This window comes from Colossoma macropomum, unplaced genomic scaffold (genome assembly GCF_904425465.1).
Source record: "Colossoma macropomum unplaced genomic scaffold, Colossoma_macropomum, whole genome shotgun sequence".
NCBI lineage: Eukaryota > Metazoa > Chordata > Actinopteri > Characiformes > Serrasalmidae > Colossoma > Colossoma macropomum.
Genome location: NW_023494802.1, coordinates 32,652,060 through 32,666,180, shown reverse-complemented (window position 1 = coordinate 32,666,180; position 14,121 = coordinate 32,652,060). Strand labels below are relative to the sequence as shown.

General features: G+C 39.0%; 1 protein-coding gene across 5 annotated transcripts in view; it reads right to left on the bottom strand.

Moving 5' to 3' along the window:
• Position 1: 1 nt before the first annotated feature.
• The window catches only part of ptpn22 (protein tyrosine phosphatase non-receptor type 22), a 37,560-nt gene continuing 23,440 nt past the window's right edge, over positions 2-14,121 (bottom strand). The window contains exons 13-28 of one of the 5 annotated variants that reach the window (XM_036591343.1): positions 12,490-13,538; positions 11,859-11,942; positions 9,676-9,753; positions 9,502-9,573; positions 8,562-8,686; positions 7,823-7,856; positions 7,560-7,607; positions 7,070-7,138; positions 6,888-6,959; positions 5,598-5,725; positions 4,906-4,933; positions 3,515-3,577; positions 3,319-3,445; positions 2,797-2,824; positions 2,238-2,306; positions 2-1,763 (exon numbers count right to left, since the gene is read on the bottom strand). In XM_036591343.1, coding sequence (XP_036447236.1) covers positions 2,818-2,824; positions 3,319-3,445; positions 3,515-3,577; positions 4,906-4,933; positions 5,598-5,725; positions 6,888-6,959; positions 7,070-7,138; positions 7,560-7,607; positions 7,823-7,856; positions 8,562-8,686; positions 9,502-9,573; positions 9,676-9,753; positions 11,859-11,942; positions 12,490-13,538 — 1,984 coding nt within the window. In that variant the 3' untranslated portion in view covers positions 2-1,763; positions 2,238-2,306; positions 2,797-2,817. Of the gene's footprint in view, positions 1,764-2,237; positions 3,446-3,514; positions 3,578-4,905; positions 4,934-5,597; positions 5,726-6,887; positions 6,960-7,069; positions 7,139-7,559; positions 7,608-7,822; positions 7,857-8,561; positions 8,687-9,501; positions 9,574-9,675; positions 9,754-11,858; positions 11,943-12,489; positions 13,539-14,121 lie in introns of all 5 variants that reach the window. The other 4 variants (XM_036591344.1, XM_036591345.1, XM_036591342.1 and 1 more) reach the window with 4 other exon arrangements.

Here is a 14,121-nt window from a genome sequence, read left to right as displayed (position 1 = left end):
CTTTTGTAAATAATCAGTGACATTTAATAGAACGGTTATGTGGATACTCTTAATCATGTGTATAAAAACATACAATGGAATGCATAGACTTTTTCTGTATTTTTTTAAAATAAATCATTTTATGAGTGTACCAAAGTTTTATTTTTCTGAAAAGGACACCAGTTTGAACATTTCAGCAGCGCATAAATACATTACAAAGTCCAAAAAAGCACAAGTTTGACAGTACAGTCCACTCAAAAAAAAAAAAAGTGTGTGTGTGTGTTTTAAATAAAACATCTTTGTGGTGTAGACAATGATTTGGTACCAAAGGCTCTCCAGTGTAAGAAACGACTCCCTACAACTACATATCCTTTGCTGGGTTCCTCGTTAAGGGGTGGGAGAAATGTCTCTGGTGGTTCAGCCTGTGTCCTAACAGCATATTACCCCTTTCTGTTCGCTCATTATGTGCTCTCTAATGTACGTCCATCATGCCATCGAATGTTTTCATTTTATAACGAAACAAAATGAACAAGGATGCTGACACAGATTGTGCTTTTCTGTTAGCCTCAGAATGAGAAAGTTGTTCATGTTGCCTGTGGTTTATTACGCAGGTCTAATAGAGAGCAAAGCGGTCCTCGCAGAGTTTGTCCCAAATGACAAAAACTATTACTCTGTCACCGCTAACGTGCTTCCATTTGTTCCAGGCACTCGCTTTGGTGATTGCGCCACACCTGTGCTTCACAAACAAAGCCAGGTTCACCAAATTACAACAGTGTTTCATTACACATGAGAAAACGGGGTAAAACAAAAGTACATTTTCATCTGTCTTCTAAATACAATACAAAATATTTTGTGCATAGTTGTCATACAGAAGTCCACTGGAGCTTTTTGAGCTTTGGCTCATATATACAACAAACAGGTAGTCTGCTAAGCATGTAACAGGCATAGAGAAATAGTTGTGCAATTTGTTTTACTTTCAGTTTTATGAGAAAGCTGTACCAAATATGCAAAAACAGCAGTGTGGCAGTCCTTCACATAATATAGGCTGATCCTAATCAGATCAAAATAGACCCAATCAGTAGCAAACTAGGGCTGCGCAATTCATCATTACAGTGATATCGGCCTTTGCAATACCGATAAAACAGAAGGCTGTAATATGGAACTTAGCCTTCTAACAAATCCCGCATTTTTATTATTATGTGCTGTGAGCATCCTGACTAATCACTGTTAATCTAGCTCCGTTTCAGTTGATCCAATAAACAAATCATTTTGCTCTGAAATAACAGTGGCCAGTCCTGAATCACAAGGATTCACTAGTGCACACTGCAATATGTACTCAAAGACATGATGCCTTACATTCACTTGATTCAAATGTGTACATTTCCACATAGATAAAACAGGATATCAACAGTTGTTGCCAAAAAAATATAAACAAAGACAAAACTGTATTTATTTATGTTAAAATGATGCACATTGGAGTCATCTAGATTCTATATGTACCCCCCCCCCTTATGGTATTATTTTGTCCATGTTGTGCAGCCTGTAACCACATTACACGCTGTGTTCTGCAAGGCAGAATAGCTTCTTTAGGCTGGTTGGTCTTCAAGGCCTAACTGAAGACTCTTCGCTGCTGGCGTTGCACTGTCTGAAAGGCTGATGGAAGCAGCTGTGCTCAGGAGCCCTCCCCAAACGCTATGAGGCACTTCCTGTCCCAGCTCGTTCTTACACCCACGTCTCCGGATGGGTTCTTGGCCCTTTGGGCTTCCCAAAGCGTGTCCCAAAGCCTGGTGGAGGAGGGGATTAAAAAACATGATGTCAGGTACAGTGGGGCTAGACAAAAATACAACATGTAAATGTATGAAAATAAACTACAAAATACTGCAACTATGAAATCTAAATAAAATACACTGTTTTGAAAGTACAAAAAAAAAATACACTTCTAGTGCAGTATGAGATCATCACTAACAGTATAAAATTTGTTTTTAAGAGGAAAACCTAGATATTTACTAAGTATTCACTACATTTAACTAAATACATATAGATATATGTCTGAAATATGGGTTAAACACAAAAACACCTATGTCATATTGGGTAGTTGTGGAGCTCAGCGTGCTGAGTGAGGGCTTTTACTGAATTTAACCCACAACAGCACCACCCTGTGGCAGCATACAGGCCTTGCATGGTGCTGTACGTCATTCCTTGATGCACTGATGGTTTTAGGAGTGCAGATGGCTGTATGATGAGCAGAGGAACCTTACCAAATTTGAATCCTCCAATAGCAGCACTGGGTGGAGCAGCAGGAGCAGCAGAAGGTGGAGCTGCCTTTGCTGCAAGCATAATAGTAATAATAATATATAACCAAGAACAGGGCTGCCCAAAGTGAGGACATTTGGTTTGGCCCACCAGAAGGTTGCCAAAATCCCCTCATTCAAGAAGAGAGGAAACATTTCCCTTTTAAGATTTTTCAAATACTTTTTTAAACAAAACATACTCATACTATACGCTTTTTAAAAATCTATGGCACAATCGTCACTAACACACAGGTTTAACCACACGTATGTAGCTAACAGTTAAAAGCTAATTGCAAAAATGGACAATGGTCATAAAAGGCAGTGGCACTTGGAGAAAAAGAGATTTAGGTGCCACAGGCGTGAAGAATATCTTTTCAGTGAAATTAAAGACGAACAGTGTGCTTCATAAGTAAGGACAGTGCTGCAGTGTTTAAAGAATACAAAATTTCTCTCACATTATAGACATCTTAACATTTTGTTTTTAAAAAACAGTGATTGTCATGTGAATCGTTGCCACAATACTCACTTTTTCTTCCTTTCAAAAACCTCAAACTCTGCATGAACAGAAAAAGAGTCTGATGAAGTCATATACACTGTAGTATAATCGCATAATATAGGTGGTGTGTATCTAGTGTGCAAGACACTAATGACTATATTTTCCCCACACGTACCAATAGGTAACAAACAGAAACTTTTGAGAGTGGAAAAAGGCATCAATCTGAAAGCAGTGGATTCAGCTGCATTGATTCTGAAGGTTAGAATCAATTAGAGCTGATTGTTTTACAAGTATTATACAGTAAGTATGCACTCATTTCATCATATCTTGAGTATTTTCAAACATAACAAAAAAGCTTATTGGTATATTATTTATATTCCACTAATATGTACTCCCTTCAGTGTATTTTTATGAATTATTCTGAATCGTATAACTGAAATGAATTCAAACATGATGCACTGGGTCATTTCATAAAGGATCACATGTGAATTGAGCTGTTCTGAGTTCAGACCAATACCACAGTTAATAACTAAAAAAGTGTAAGAGATAAACCTTTGTCCTGGATTTTTTGGCCAGTGATGTCCTCTCAGTAGCTGCGTCTGGTTGGTTCGCCACTGGTCTGGCGGGGACAGAAAGTCTGCCCGTCCACTGGCTGCTGCTCTCCTGCTGGACCAACACACTTTAAATTGACAGTGTTTCTACAGTGATGTATGTTTTATAGGAGTTGTGCGACTGTGCTGTCAGTTACCTCTCTGTGCTGTAACCGTGGTTGTGGCGGCGGCAGTGGACAGAGGAGCTAGAGATGAAGACTCTGCAAGAGTTAACACAATAGCTCATCACATACACACTCCTCCAGAGGCTTAGAAATTAGCATTTTCCTTCCTAACGTCAACATAATATTATGTATTATGAATGGTGGAAGAGGTCAGAAGTTACTCATTCTGTAAAAATGATAATGTTTACAGCGCTCTGCACGGTATTAAGTTTCCCTTATGGGTAAGTCAAAGGTTTGTAATAATGTTTTTAATCTTTCCCAAGTTGCTGCAACTTCAGCCCAACAAATGTGCATGAGGAGCTCCATGAATTGTGTTTCCATGGCTGAGCAGCTGCACGCAAGCCTAAAATCACCCTGTGCAATGCCAAGCATTTGGCTGGAATGGTGTACAGCACACCGCCATTGGACTCTGGAGCAGTGGAAACGTTCTCTGGAGTGATAAATCACATTTCACTATCTGGCAGTCTGATGGATGAACCTGAGTTTGATGGATGCCAGGAGAACGCTACCTACCGGAATGCATAGTGTCAACTGTAAAGTTTAGTGGAGGAGGGATAATGATTTGGGGCTGTTTTTAAGTGTTTGGGCTAGACCCTTTAGTTTTAGTAATGTAATGCTGCTGCATACAAAGACTTTTCAGACAATTATATGCTTCCAACTTTGTGGCAACAGTTTGGAGAAGGCCCTTTTCTCTTTCAGCATGACTGCACAAAGTGAGCATGAGACATGCTTTGACGGGTTTGGTGAAGAGTGGCCTGCACAAAGCCTGACCTCAACCCCACTGAACACCTCTGGGATGAATTGGAATGTCGACTGTCTGAATAGGCACAAATTCCCACAGACACGCTCCAAAATCTTGTGAAAAAGTGTTCTCAGAAGAGTGGGGGCTGTTATAGCCACAAAGGGGGTGTCTCTATATTAATGCCCATAGTTGTGCAATGAAATGTCCAACAAGCTCATATAGATTGGGTGCCCTTGTGCAAAGGTTATATTTTACATTTTATGGATTATTTTTTCCAGTATGTTGAACTCAGTGAATAAAGAGATATTGTGCACTAAAATCTGCAAAAAAAACATAGGTAAGTTTGTTCCCTCTAGAGGATGTGTTTACTTATTTTTTATTTCAAAAATCAACAGGGATTGTGATTTGACTGGGGGTGTTCAAACTTTTGTTTAGGACTGTATAGACCATTTCATAAAGGAAGGCTAAAGTTTAAAGGACAGAACTATTCAACTGAAGCAAAAGGGCTTAACAAAGGTTACTTAAGTACACTAAGAGCAATGCAACATCTGCTGTGTGGTGTAACGCTGTCTGAACAATAATCTACTATAAAAGGAAGGAGGGATTCAGTGCAAATGCTTACCTTTTTTTGAACTTCTCACTTTAACACTCTGTTGGAAAACAGTTACACACACACATTAGCTTATACAGCATCAAACAGCTGGCCTGTGTGAGTCATTACTGAAGCGGAATTTAGCTCAAAGTGATCTTTTTCAGACTGCATTTTGGGGTGTTACACTCACACACACACACGTACTCTCTCTCTCTCTCTCTCTCTCTCTCTCTCTCTCTCTCTATATATATATATATATATATATATATATATATAGAGAGAGAGAGAGAGAGAGAGAGAGATAGATAGATAGATATAGATAGTACTATCTGCCATGAACCAGTACTGGAGGGGGTTGTAGTCAAAATCCAAACTTGCTGGACACTTACAAAGTTAAAATGATCTTAAGTGGGAGAGAAAAGAGCTGAAAGCGATAATCAAACAGAACATGTGGTTACCGTTATGCTACAGTGCTGTTGTGAAACTGGCCCTAGAGCTCTTTTGGTGGCTTTCCTTTGACTCTCTCACATGAGATGTGAACAGAAATGTCGTTCTCTGCATTTTTTTTCCATATCATTGATTCTTTAACCACAACCAGAAACTCTAAGTGTTACTAAGTGTTACTAAGTGTCTGGGTGTTCCTTTAGCAGGGTGACTGTGTCTTAGTTTACAGTGAACAGAATGAGTTTCTTGCGATGGAAAAGAGGAGAAGTGTGAATCACTTTGCTTCTGCTCATGACGTCTAGGAACGTCCTGGTCTGGGTGTTCCCTGCCCACTCAGACGAGGTGCCTAGCCGCTGCCTTTGGTGCAGCATATCAGATGACTGACAGGGGGCGTTGTTGCTCTGCTCTGCAGGAAACGAGAAAAGAAAGTTCTCAGAGAACTTCATAGTTGAGATGGCCAAAGCCACTGACTTTCTTTTTAATCTAATTCTACATAATATTAAGGCTAGTATGGTGAAGGACCAATAGAACTAACTTACATTAAAAGGAAAGAATACTGTTGCTTTCTCCTATAAAGTTATCGTTTTGGAGTCTTGAAGTTGATCAATTCTTCAGTGTAGTCTTAACTAACATATCTAGCCTGTATATGCCTACACACTTGTTAATGTAAAACTGTGCTGGCTCATAGAATAACATGTTTCAAGTATTTACCAGTGTTAGTTAATTCAAGTTACCTAATATTAGGCCTATAAGCAGAAGAAGCAGTTGCTTAGAGACCTCAAACTACCAAGTGGCTCCACAAATAAGCAGTATTTACTATTTTATTTGAATTATTATTTATTTATTTTATTTATGCATTCAGTTTCTCATATATACTTATTTAATGCTACATTAGCACTTAAATTGTTTTCCTGATGAAAATTAACGACATATCTACTGGGGTGGGTAGCCAGCCCCCCAGTAGGATGTCACATATGGTCCGCAAAGGTTTAGAAATGGCCTTGTGTGCTCCTGTCCTTCACATTCATTTGCGAAAGAATTTTTTCTGATTTTTTTAGCATCAAATATGCATTTGATTGCATTAATACAATTATTAATACATGGTTGTTGTCACAACATAGCCAAAATGGTAATTTTACAGCAGAACACTTTATAAAAGTTAAGGTAACAAGATATGATTCTAAGTATTTGTGGATAATTTGCATTGACCTATTCATGATAAAATGTTCACATAAGGGAATAAAATTCGACAAAAAATGGAGATACAAGGTTTTGTCTCAGTAGTGACGATACTAAAATTACAGGTTAAAAAAAATATATTTATCAACGGTGGCTGTAAAAGGAAACATCAATACTGGACGTGTGAACACTTGAGATTCATTTGCTCATCCCTACTTTACCCTTCATAAACATATGAAGTAATCCTCAACTGAGTGAGAATTTTACACGTTACACGTTAGAAACGTTCACCACTGCTTAGCCCTGTCTCTAATCTATATGGCTACTACAATATAGAGGTTACAGTGGACTACTGGACACTGTTTTGGATCAATTTGACCTCAGTGTACCTTCCTGTGTGTCCAGGATGAAGGACTCTGGGGTTCTCTTAGGGAGTGGAGGGGTGAGGGACGCCGGACTCGCTGGAGAAAAAAGAAACATGAAATTTGAGCAAGAGTGCTGTGAGAACACATTTACATGTATGGAATGTTTCAGATTAGACTACAGAATGTTGATTTAGATGGAAATATACCACCACATGACTCTGAAGGCCGTGCAGGCAGAGGAGGAGTGAGACATGGTGGAGGATCCTGAGTCAAAACTGAGAAATAAAAAAAATAATAAATGCTTTTATTTAAATTCATATACAGGTGATTACCAGCTTGTCTGGAAAGAAAACTGTTGGGTTGCAGGCTGGCTGATATTTACAGAGCCCGAAACAGTTCCTTAAAAGTGCAGTACAATTTGTTAGCTGATCATGGAATTAGTTTAATCAAAAGCAACATGTCAAGAAGACTGAGTGCTTCCTGCTCCAGTGCACTTTTTCTATTTCACTGAGCAGGAATTGACTGATTGATGTGATTTTTTGCTTTGTAAATACAAAAACTGCAAACTGCCTTGCTTCTAGCCACTTACCATCAGAAGTAGCTAAAGCCTGTAAACTGTTTAACTGTAGGGATTGTGCGTAAACAGCTGGGAGATGGATACATTAAAATGTATACAGATGTAGAGATGTTTGTTACCTTCTGAAGGTCTTTCAAGAGGAGCGAGAGGTTGAATGTGAGCTGGAACTGGGTGGGTTGAGGGGAAGGGAGACGGAACACTCATGTTAGCGTTCATGTGAGTTTGTGTTGTCAAAATAATGTTCTTGCTGTTGATTTTGTTGTCTTTGATTATGATCCCATTTCAAGATTTGTTGTAAAGTAAAAGATAATTGTAGATAAAAGGTTGTTTAGCATGAAGTTTGTATTGATATTGAGCTGAGATACGTATTTGACGGACTTACCATGAAGTGACACTGTCAATCTAGCTCTTAAACTCTGTAAGGAGAAAAATATTTATTAGCAGGTTTATTAGAAACACCTACAGTAAGCCAAAGATCACCCTTTAATTAATTTAATGCCAGTAAAACGGCCAAGTTATTGATTTTTCACTATCAGGAAAAAATGGAAACCATATATTTAACCAAAAATCGCACAAAAGACTCAACAACTAAATATAATATCTTATAAAACTTTTTCAGTATATAGTCCACCCTTTACCTTTCTTACAGCTTCCATTCTTTTCAGGAGACTTACTTTTAGTTTTTTGAAAAAAAGTTCACCATCTCAGTTACGCATTTAGACACATCCACAAACCCTTATTCCACAGATATTATTTGGGTGGACGATTCTCAGCACAGCAGTGACACTTACACAGTAGTGGTCTGATAGTGTGTGTGATGGGTACAGCAGTGTTAGAGTTTTCACAAACATCAGTGTCACTGTCAGATTGAGATTGGTCCATCAAGAGTGGACCAGTCTGCTGATGAAAGACTACAGGATGGCTAACAGAAATTGTTCATGACAAGAGCTACAGTCTCTAAATGGACACCAGCAAGAGAGTAATGTCTTGTCAGTACTGTATTACACTTGAAACCCTGTCAGCTTTGCAAATACTCCCCAAAAGTGGAACGCAGCACTGTGCTCGTAAGACCACTCACATAACTTATCATGAGGGTGGAGTAAATCTCAGTGACTGCTTACCTTGCTCCTGGACCAGGTTCTCATAATGTCTGAGTCTGAGTTTGAATTCCCAGACCATTCAGAGGACTTCCCAACTCGGAGCACAGTTTGCTGGGGCTTCTCTTGTACTGCATTCTGCACTAAATCTGTTAGAAGATAAACACAGGTACATGATCTCCTTTTCACTCATTGAGCAAAAACCCCTTAAACCGCAGTCGAGAACTTGAAGACTTATTATTCAGAAGCACCTATGAATAGTTCGGTAACCACTATAAAAGTAATATGTAAGTTATGTACTTAGGAGAGTGAGGAACTGAAGTGTGAGTCACATACAGGCCGCTACGAGCGTTCTCATTCGTATTTCAATCAGTGGCCGGTCTCCTCATTTATAACGTCTCTGATGTAAACAGTGACTATTTGTGCTGGATTTATGTGTCGCCAGGCATATTACCATTCAGGAAGGGATACTGTTGCCAATATACAAATTAACCATTGGTAACCAGTTAAACTATAAGCCAAAACACGTGAAAAAACCATCAGAAACCAAAAGAAACACTTAATGGTTTCTATGGGTTTTTTTTCAGCAGAGATACGTTCAAAAACTAAAGTTTGTTTTAGCCTAAAGCTTATTGTGCTCAGTTTAAGCCTGCTTAAGATGAAGTTTTATCCCTGCACATGTAATGTAAGTGTACACATAAAGCTCCCGTTTCAAGCATAAACTATTGAGCTATATGTCTATATAACCCACTTACTCAGGCCACATCAGCTGTAGTTTGTAGTTTCTTTCACAATATGGGGCGGGTTAAAAATGAATGGTTAATAAAGTCAGTTTCCATCAGACATTATGTAAGTTGTGTGATTAAGAACCAAGTGATCAGAAAATGTCTGGGTTTTTGTGTTTAAGAAATCAGCAATCTTTTTAGCAACATGTAGCATTTTACAAGATCTGGTACTATCCTACCTTCATCGGTAGCCAATTCATAGGACTCTGGCGTTCTCTCAGGCAGAGGGGGCGCTGGAGAGGGTGGGCTTCCTGCAGGGAAATAGGGCTCTTACTGCTTTGACAAGACCCATGAGATAGGGCAGTGACTTAGTTTCAGTTTTCAAAGTTTCTCCTGTGTTTTTAGCCACTTACCTCCATTCACTGTCTCAGAGGCAGTTTCAGGCGGGATGATCAACACCAAATTCTGGCTAACCGAAGTGTTATCTGTGACTAAAAGACGGTGCATTGAGATTAATCAATGTAGAGAACCGGAGACTGAAATGAAGATTAAGCTAGCGTCATTACAGGACAGAGTTACGCCATTTCTAAAGATGAATGGAGAAGGAGCTGAAACTTAAATCCATTGTCTTGCTTACATGAACTGAAATTTAACTGGCAAATGAGAGGAAGTGAAAAAGGGCACTGTGTTTTTTCTGGGGAATTAAATATGTGCAATGCAGTGGGTAGCGTTCACCTCAGTTCACTGTTTTGACTATTTTTGATACTGAGCTTAATTTAAGATAAAATTAAATACTGAAGCACATGGCCTTGATTTTCAGGCGGCAGTTTTTTACCTGAGCATGATGCTTCATTTAAATGTTACCTCTGCGGGTGGGGGGGGCATATTCTCAATATTATTGATGTCCTAAAAAAACATATATCTCTGAAATTGTAACTTTGTAGGAGAAGGAAAAATGTTTTTAACTTTTAATTGACAAGTAATTTTGAACTATATTAGTCCATTCCTCAAAAAACATTCACATACTATAAGTATTCAAATGATGAAGACAAAAATACTTATGGTTTCGATATGACAGTGTTGATATGTATCCGTTAGTCTCTTATAGAGAATGAAATGAACACCAAAGTGTAGCAAGACTACCACCAAATAAAGTCTTCTTAAATCTCAGTTTTAATGATGAAATCATGGTGCTTTTATAAGGACATAGCGAATATTTTAACACTTAGTTTCATTGTTAATGGACACCATGCTGTGTGGAAAAAGTCATTGTCTAATATATAATTATACCACCTTTCTGTCTTGGCGGTCAAAATGCAATGTTTGTGGTAGTTTGAGGTACAAAAAGAAAAAAATATATATATATATACACACACAGAAGCCTTAACAACTAAATATACAAATGTTCAGTATTTTGTTTGTCCACCTTTTGCCTTTATTACAGGTTCCTTTTTTTGCTTTCAGTTTTTCAAAGAAATCTTTTTCCACTCCTCCAAAGTTCGGTCTTACAAGTTGGTTGCATGCATATTTGTGATTCTAATTAGAAATTTAGACTCATTAGTCCAGAAAACTTCCTCCACATCTCAGATAATAGTTTCAGTGTTCTAGTGCAAATTTTCTTCTTTTTTTGTCTGTTTCCTTTTCTCAGTAAGGAATTCTCGACAGCTGCACATCCTTTAAAGCTCATAGTGTTGAGTAGTCTTCTCACATTGGAAGGATGGACAGAAACATCTGTGGATTTTTTCAAATCTGAAGGAAGAGTGGAGCTTGATTTGTCTTCATTCTCTCAAAGATGAAAGCTTCAAGTACAGTTTATCTGATGGGGAAAGTCTTGGTGATCTAACAGATCTTGCACGCTTGTCAGGAGTTCAGTTTTCTCTGTATTTTTTAAATCATTTTATGAATGTTTTTTCACTTATTTTACTTTCTCCTTCCTTGTGCAAGTGGATTATCTTATATCTAATCTCCTCATAATATCTCCTGAACAATCAATAACTTATAGTTAATGGCAATTTTGAATGGAGGTTAAATGAATGAAAGGTGCACTTTTGTACTGTATTTTGTAACGTTACTCTATATTTTGTTACTAAAATACTTCAAACATATAAGATTAAAAGAAAGATTATAATTTAAAGTTATATAGTACAAAAATATGTATGTGGGGTTAGGCTAATGTTCTGGTGGGCCTAATCAAACAGTCCAAGTTTGGCCTGAGGGCCTTACTTTGGGCCGTGCTGATCTATGCTGTAAATTCTCTTCCTGACGTGGCATCTAAATTATGTTTGGCTGTACGCTTTGACAAGGCTAAACTAAAACCATAAACTTCCTGAGCTCTTTGAATTTAGTTTTGGACCTCTGGCGCTGGACTGGAATCTTGGACAGATCCAGCTGTTTACAAAAATATTCCAATAGCTGAACCTACGCCTACAAATGAGTCAAGGTCGCTAGAGTAGTGATTACATTTTTCCCACTAGAGAACTGCATACAGCAAACAAACAGCAGTGTTCCGCTTACTACGGCATCCCAAGAATGAAACAAATCCAGCACAAGAAATGTGCCAAAACATAACAAATCACAGTGGAGCACTACAACTAACCTTCATCAGCCAGAATGTAGGATTCTGGGGTTCTCTCTGGTAGAGGAGGAGGACAGTCTCTATCAGATGATGGTGAAGTCATACCTGACCACAAACACAACAACATTTTTAGCACAGTAATTTTTAGCCTTCTTCTCCTTAACTGCACTCCTAAAAATAAAGATCCTAACTGGTTCTTAGCAAAGGTGAAGGGTTCTTTAAAAATATAATTAGTATAGAAGCTTATGTTTAGGTTCTATAATCTCTTACTCAAATATATCAATATACTTCAGGGACCTAAAAGCGGTTCTTCCATGTCAGCGAACATTTACGGCACTTTAATTTTTAAAGAACTTGGCTAGTACAGTTTCATTGGGTAGACCTTCACAACAAAATTTTAATAAAACAAGCATAAAACTAACTGCTTTAGCGTTATACTTTACACCAGTGGTTCTCAAGCTGGTCCTCTGGGACGCCCAGCTGGTCTATTCCAATATTTTGCGAGTTGGGTTTGAGCAAAAACATGGACCGTCTGGAGTGTCCCTGAGGACTGGTTTGAAAACCAACACTTTACATTGGTTCATGTAAAATCATTCTGTAAAAAACCTCTGAAATAGGTAAACAGAAATAGCATGTATGACTGCATTCTTACCTGTATTTTCCTCCAGTGCTGGTGGTTCAAGAGGCTGGTCATTAAGAGTCAAAACAGGGCCACTGAAACAGGGATTTTGAGACCACTTTTGAGACTTATCCACGGCTGTTATGTCATCCGATGAAGAACAGAAACTGTCCACGGATACTGGAGAGTCTGGGCCGAAATATGGATCCTCCACAGTAAGACAGAGGGATTTTATCTCAGGAGGCTGGAGTTGACCTATGGCAGGAGAAACATTGCTCATCCTTGCCTGCTCCGGAGAGCTCTGGCTTAGGTTTGGTTGCTGTATGGGTGGTGGTTGGTGTGGTGCTACAGCATTGCTCATCACTGTTAGTTCCAGAAGCCCCTGGCTTGGCACAGGTTTCTGTACTGGTGGTGGTTGCTGTGGTGCTACAGTACTGGTCATCACTGTTTGCTCCAGAGACCTCTGGCTTGGGTTTGGCTGCTGTATGGGTGGTGGTTGGTGTGGTGCTACAGCATTGCTTGTCACTGTTTGCTCCAGAGGCTTCTGGCTTGGCATGGGTTTCTGTACTGGTGGTGATTGCTGTGGTGCTACAGCACTGGTCATCACTGTTTGCTCCAGAGACCTCTGGGCTGGGTTAGGCTGCTGTATGGGTGGTGGTTGGTGTGGTGCTACAGAATTGTTCATCACTGTTTGCTCCAGAAGCCTCTGGCTTGGCACTGGTTTTTGTATTGGTGGTTGTTGGTGTGGTGCTGCAGAATGGGAGACATTGTTCAAAACTGGCTGGTCCAAAGGTCTCTGACTAAGGCTCGACTCCTTTGGCCGTGGTGGTTTGATGGGAACACTGGCACTCATAGCATCAGCTCGGTGCCTCATTACAGGTTCAGGTATTTCGGACACATAGTGTCCAAAATCTGTTTGCCGCATTGAAGTTGAGTTGGTGGACACTGGGGCTGTTGTAGACACAGCCCAGCCCGCCACTGCATTAGGGGTGAGGACCTGTGGGCTAAGTGGAGGTGAATAGGACAGCTGCTGTGAGATGACATTTGGCACGACATGGTTGGACAGATCCTGTATGCGATACCTGTGAAGAAGACAGAACCAACCAGACTACATCACTGCATTCTAAGTTCGTCAGTGAGAGAGCTGCTATAAGTGGATGTTTGTTCTATGTTTACCATAGTGCTAATTTTTAGAGCATTTTATGGGATTCACTATATAATGTTAGCACAGAGCTAACTAAGGTGTACTTTCACTTCTCCAGACTGGATTTAATATATTCACTAATATCTTCCTAAAACTTTTCTTAAATTTGTGCTAGAGAAAATTCTCTACGAAGAACTCTATGTCAGATTCATGACATGTTCTTAAATCCCAGAACTGTTTGCACCTTTGTGCTCTGAAAGAAAACATTGGTGAATCTTTGTGAAAACCGTTTTAGTGGATTTAAGAAGAAATTTCTTCTTAAGAATTGTTGGTGAATGAGGCCCATTGTTATAGTTAAACTAAACGACATTCTTTGATGGATTATGCTCAATATGTTTTCAGACATTTTACTTTATATACATGCAGTTTGTGACAGCAAAACTTGTAAGTTACATGCATTCATGCATTTACTGCAGTTCTAGTCTGCATTGCTCTGCCCAACTCTTTAAAAAGTACAAGAT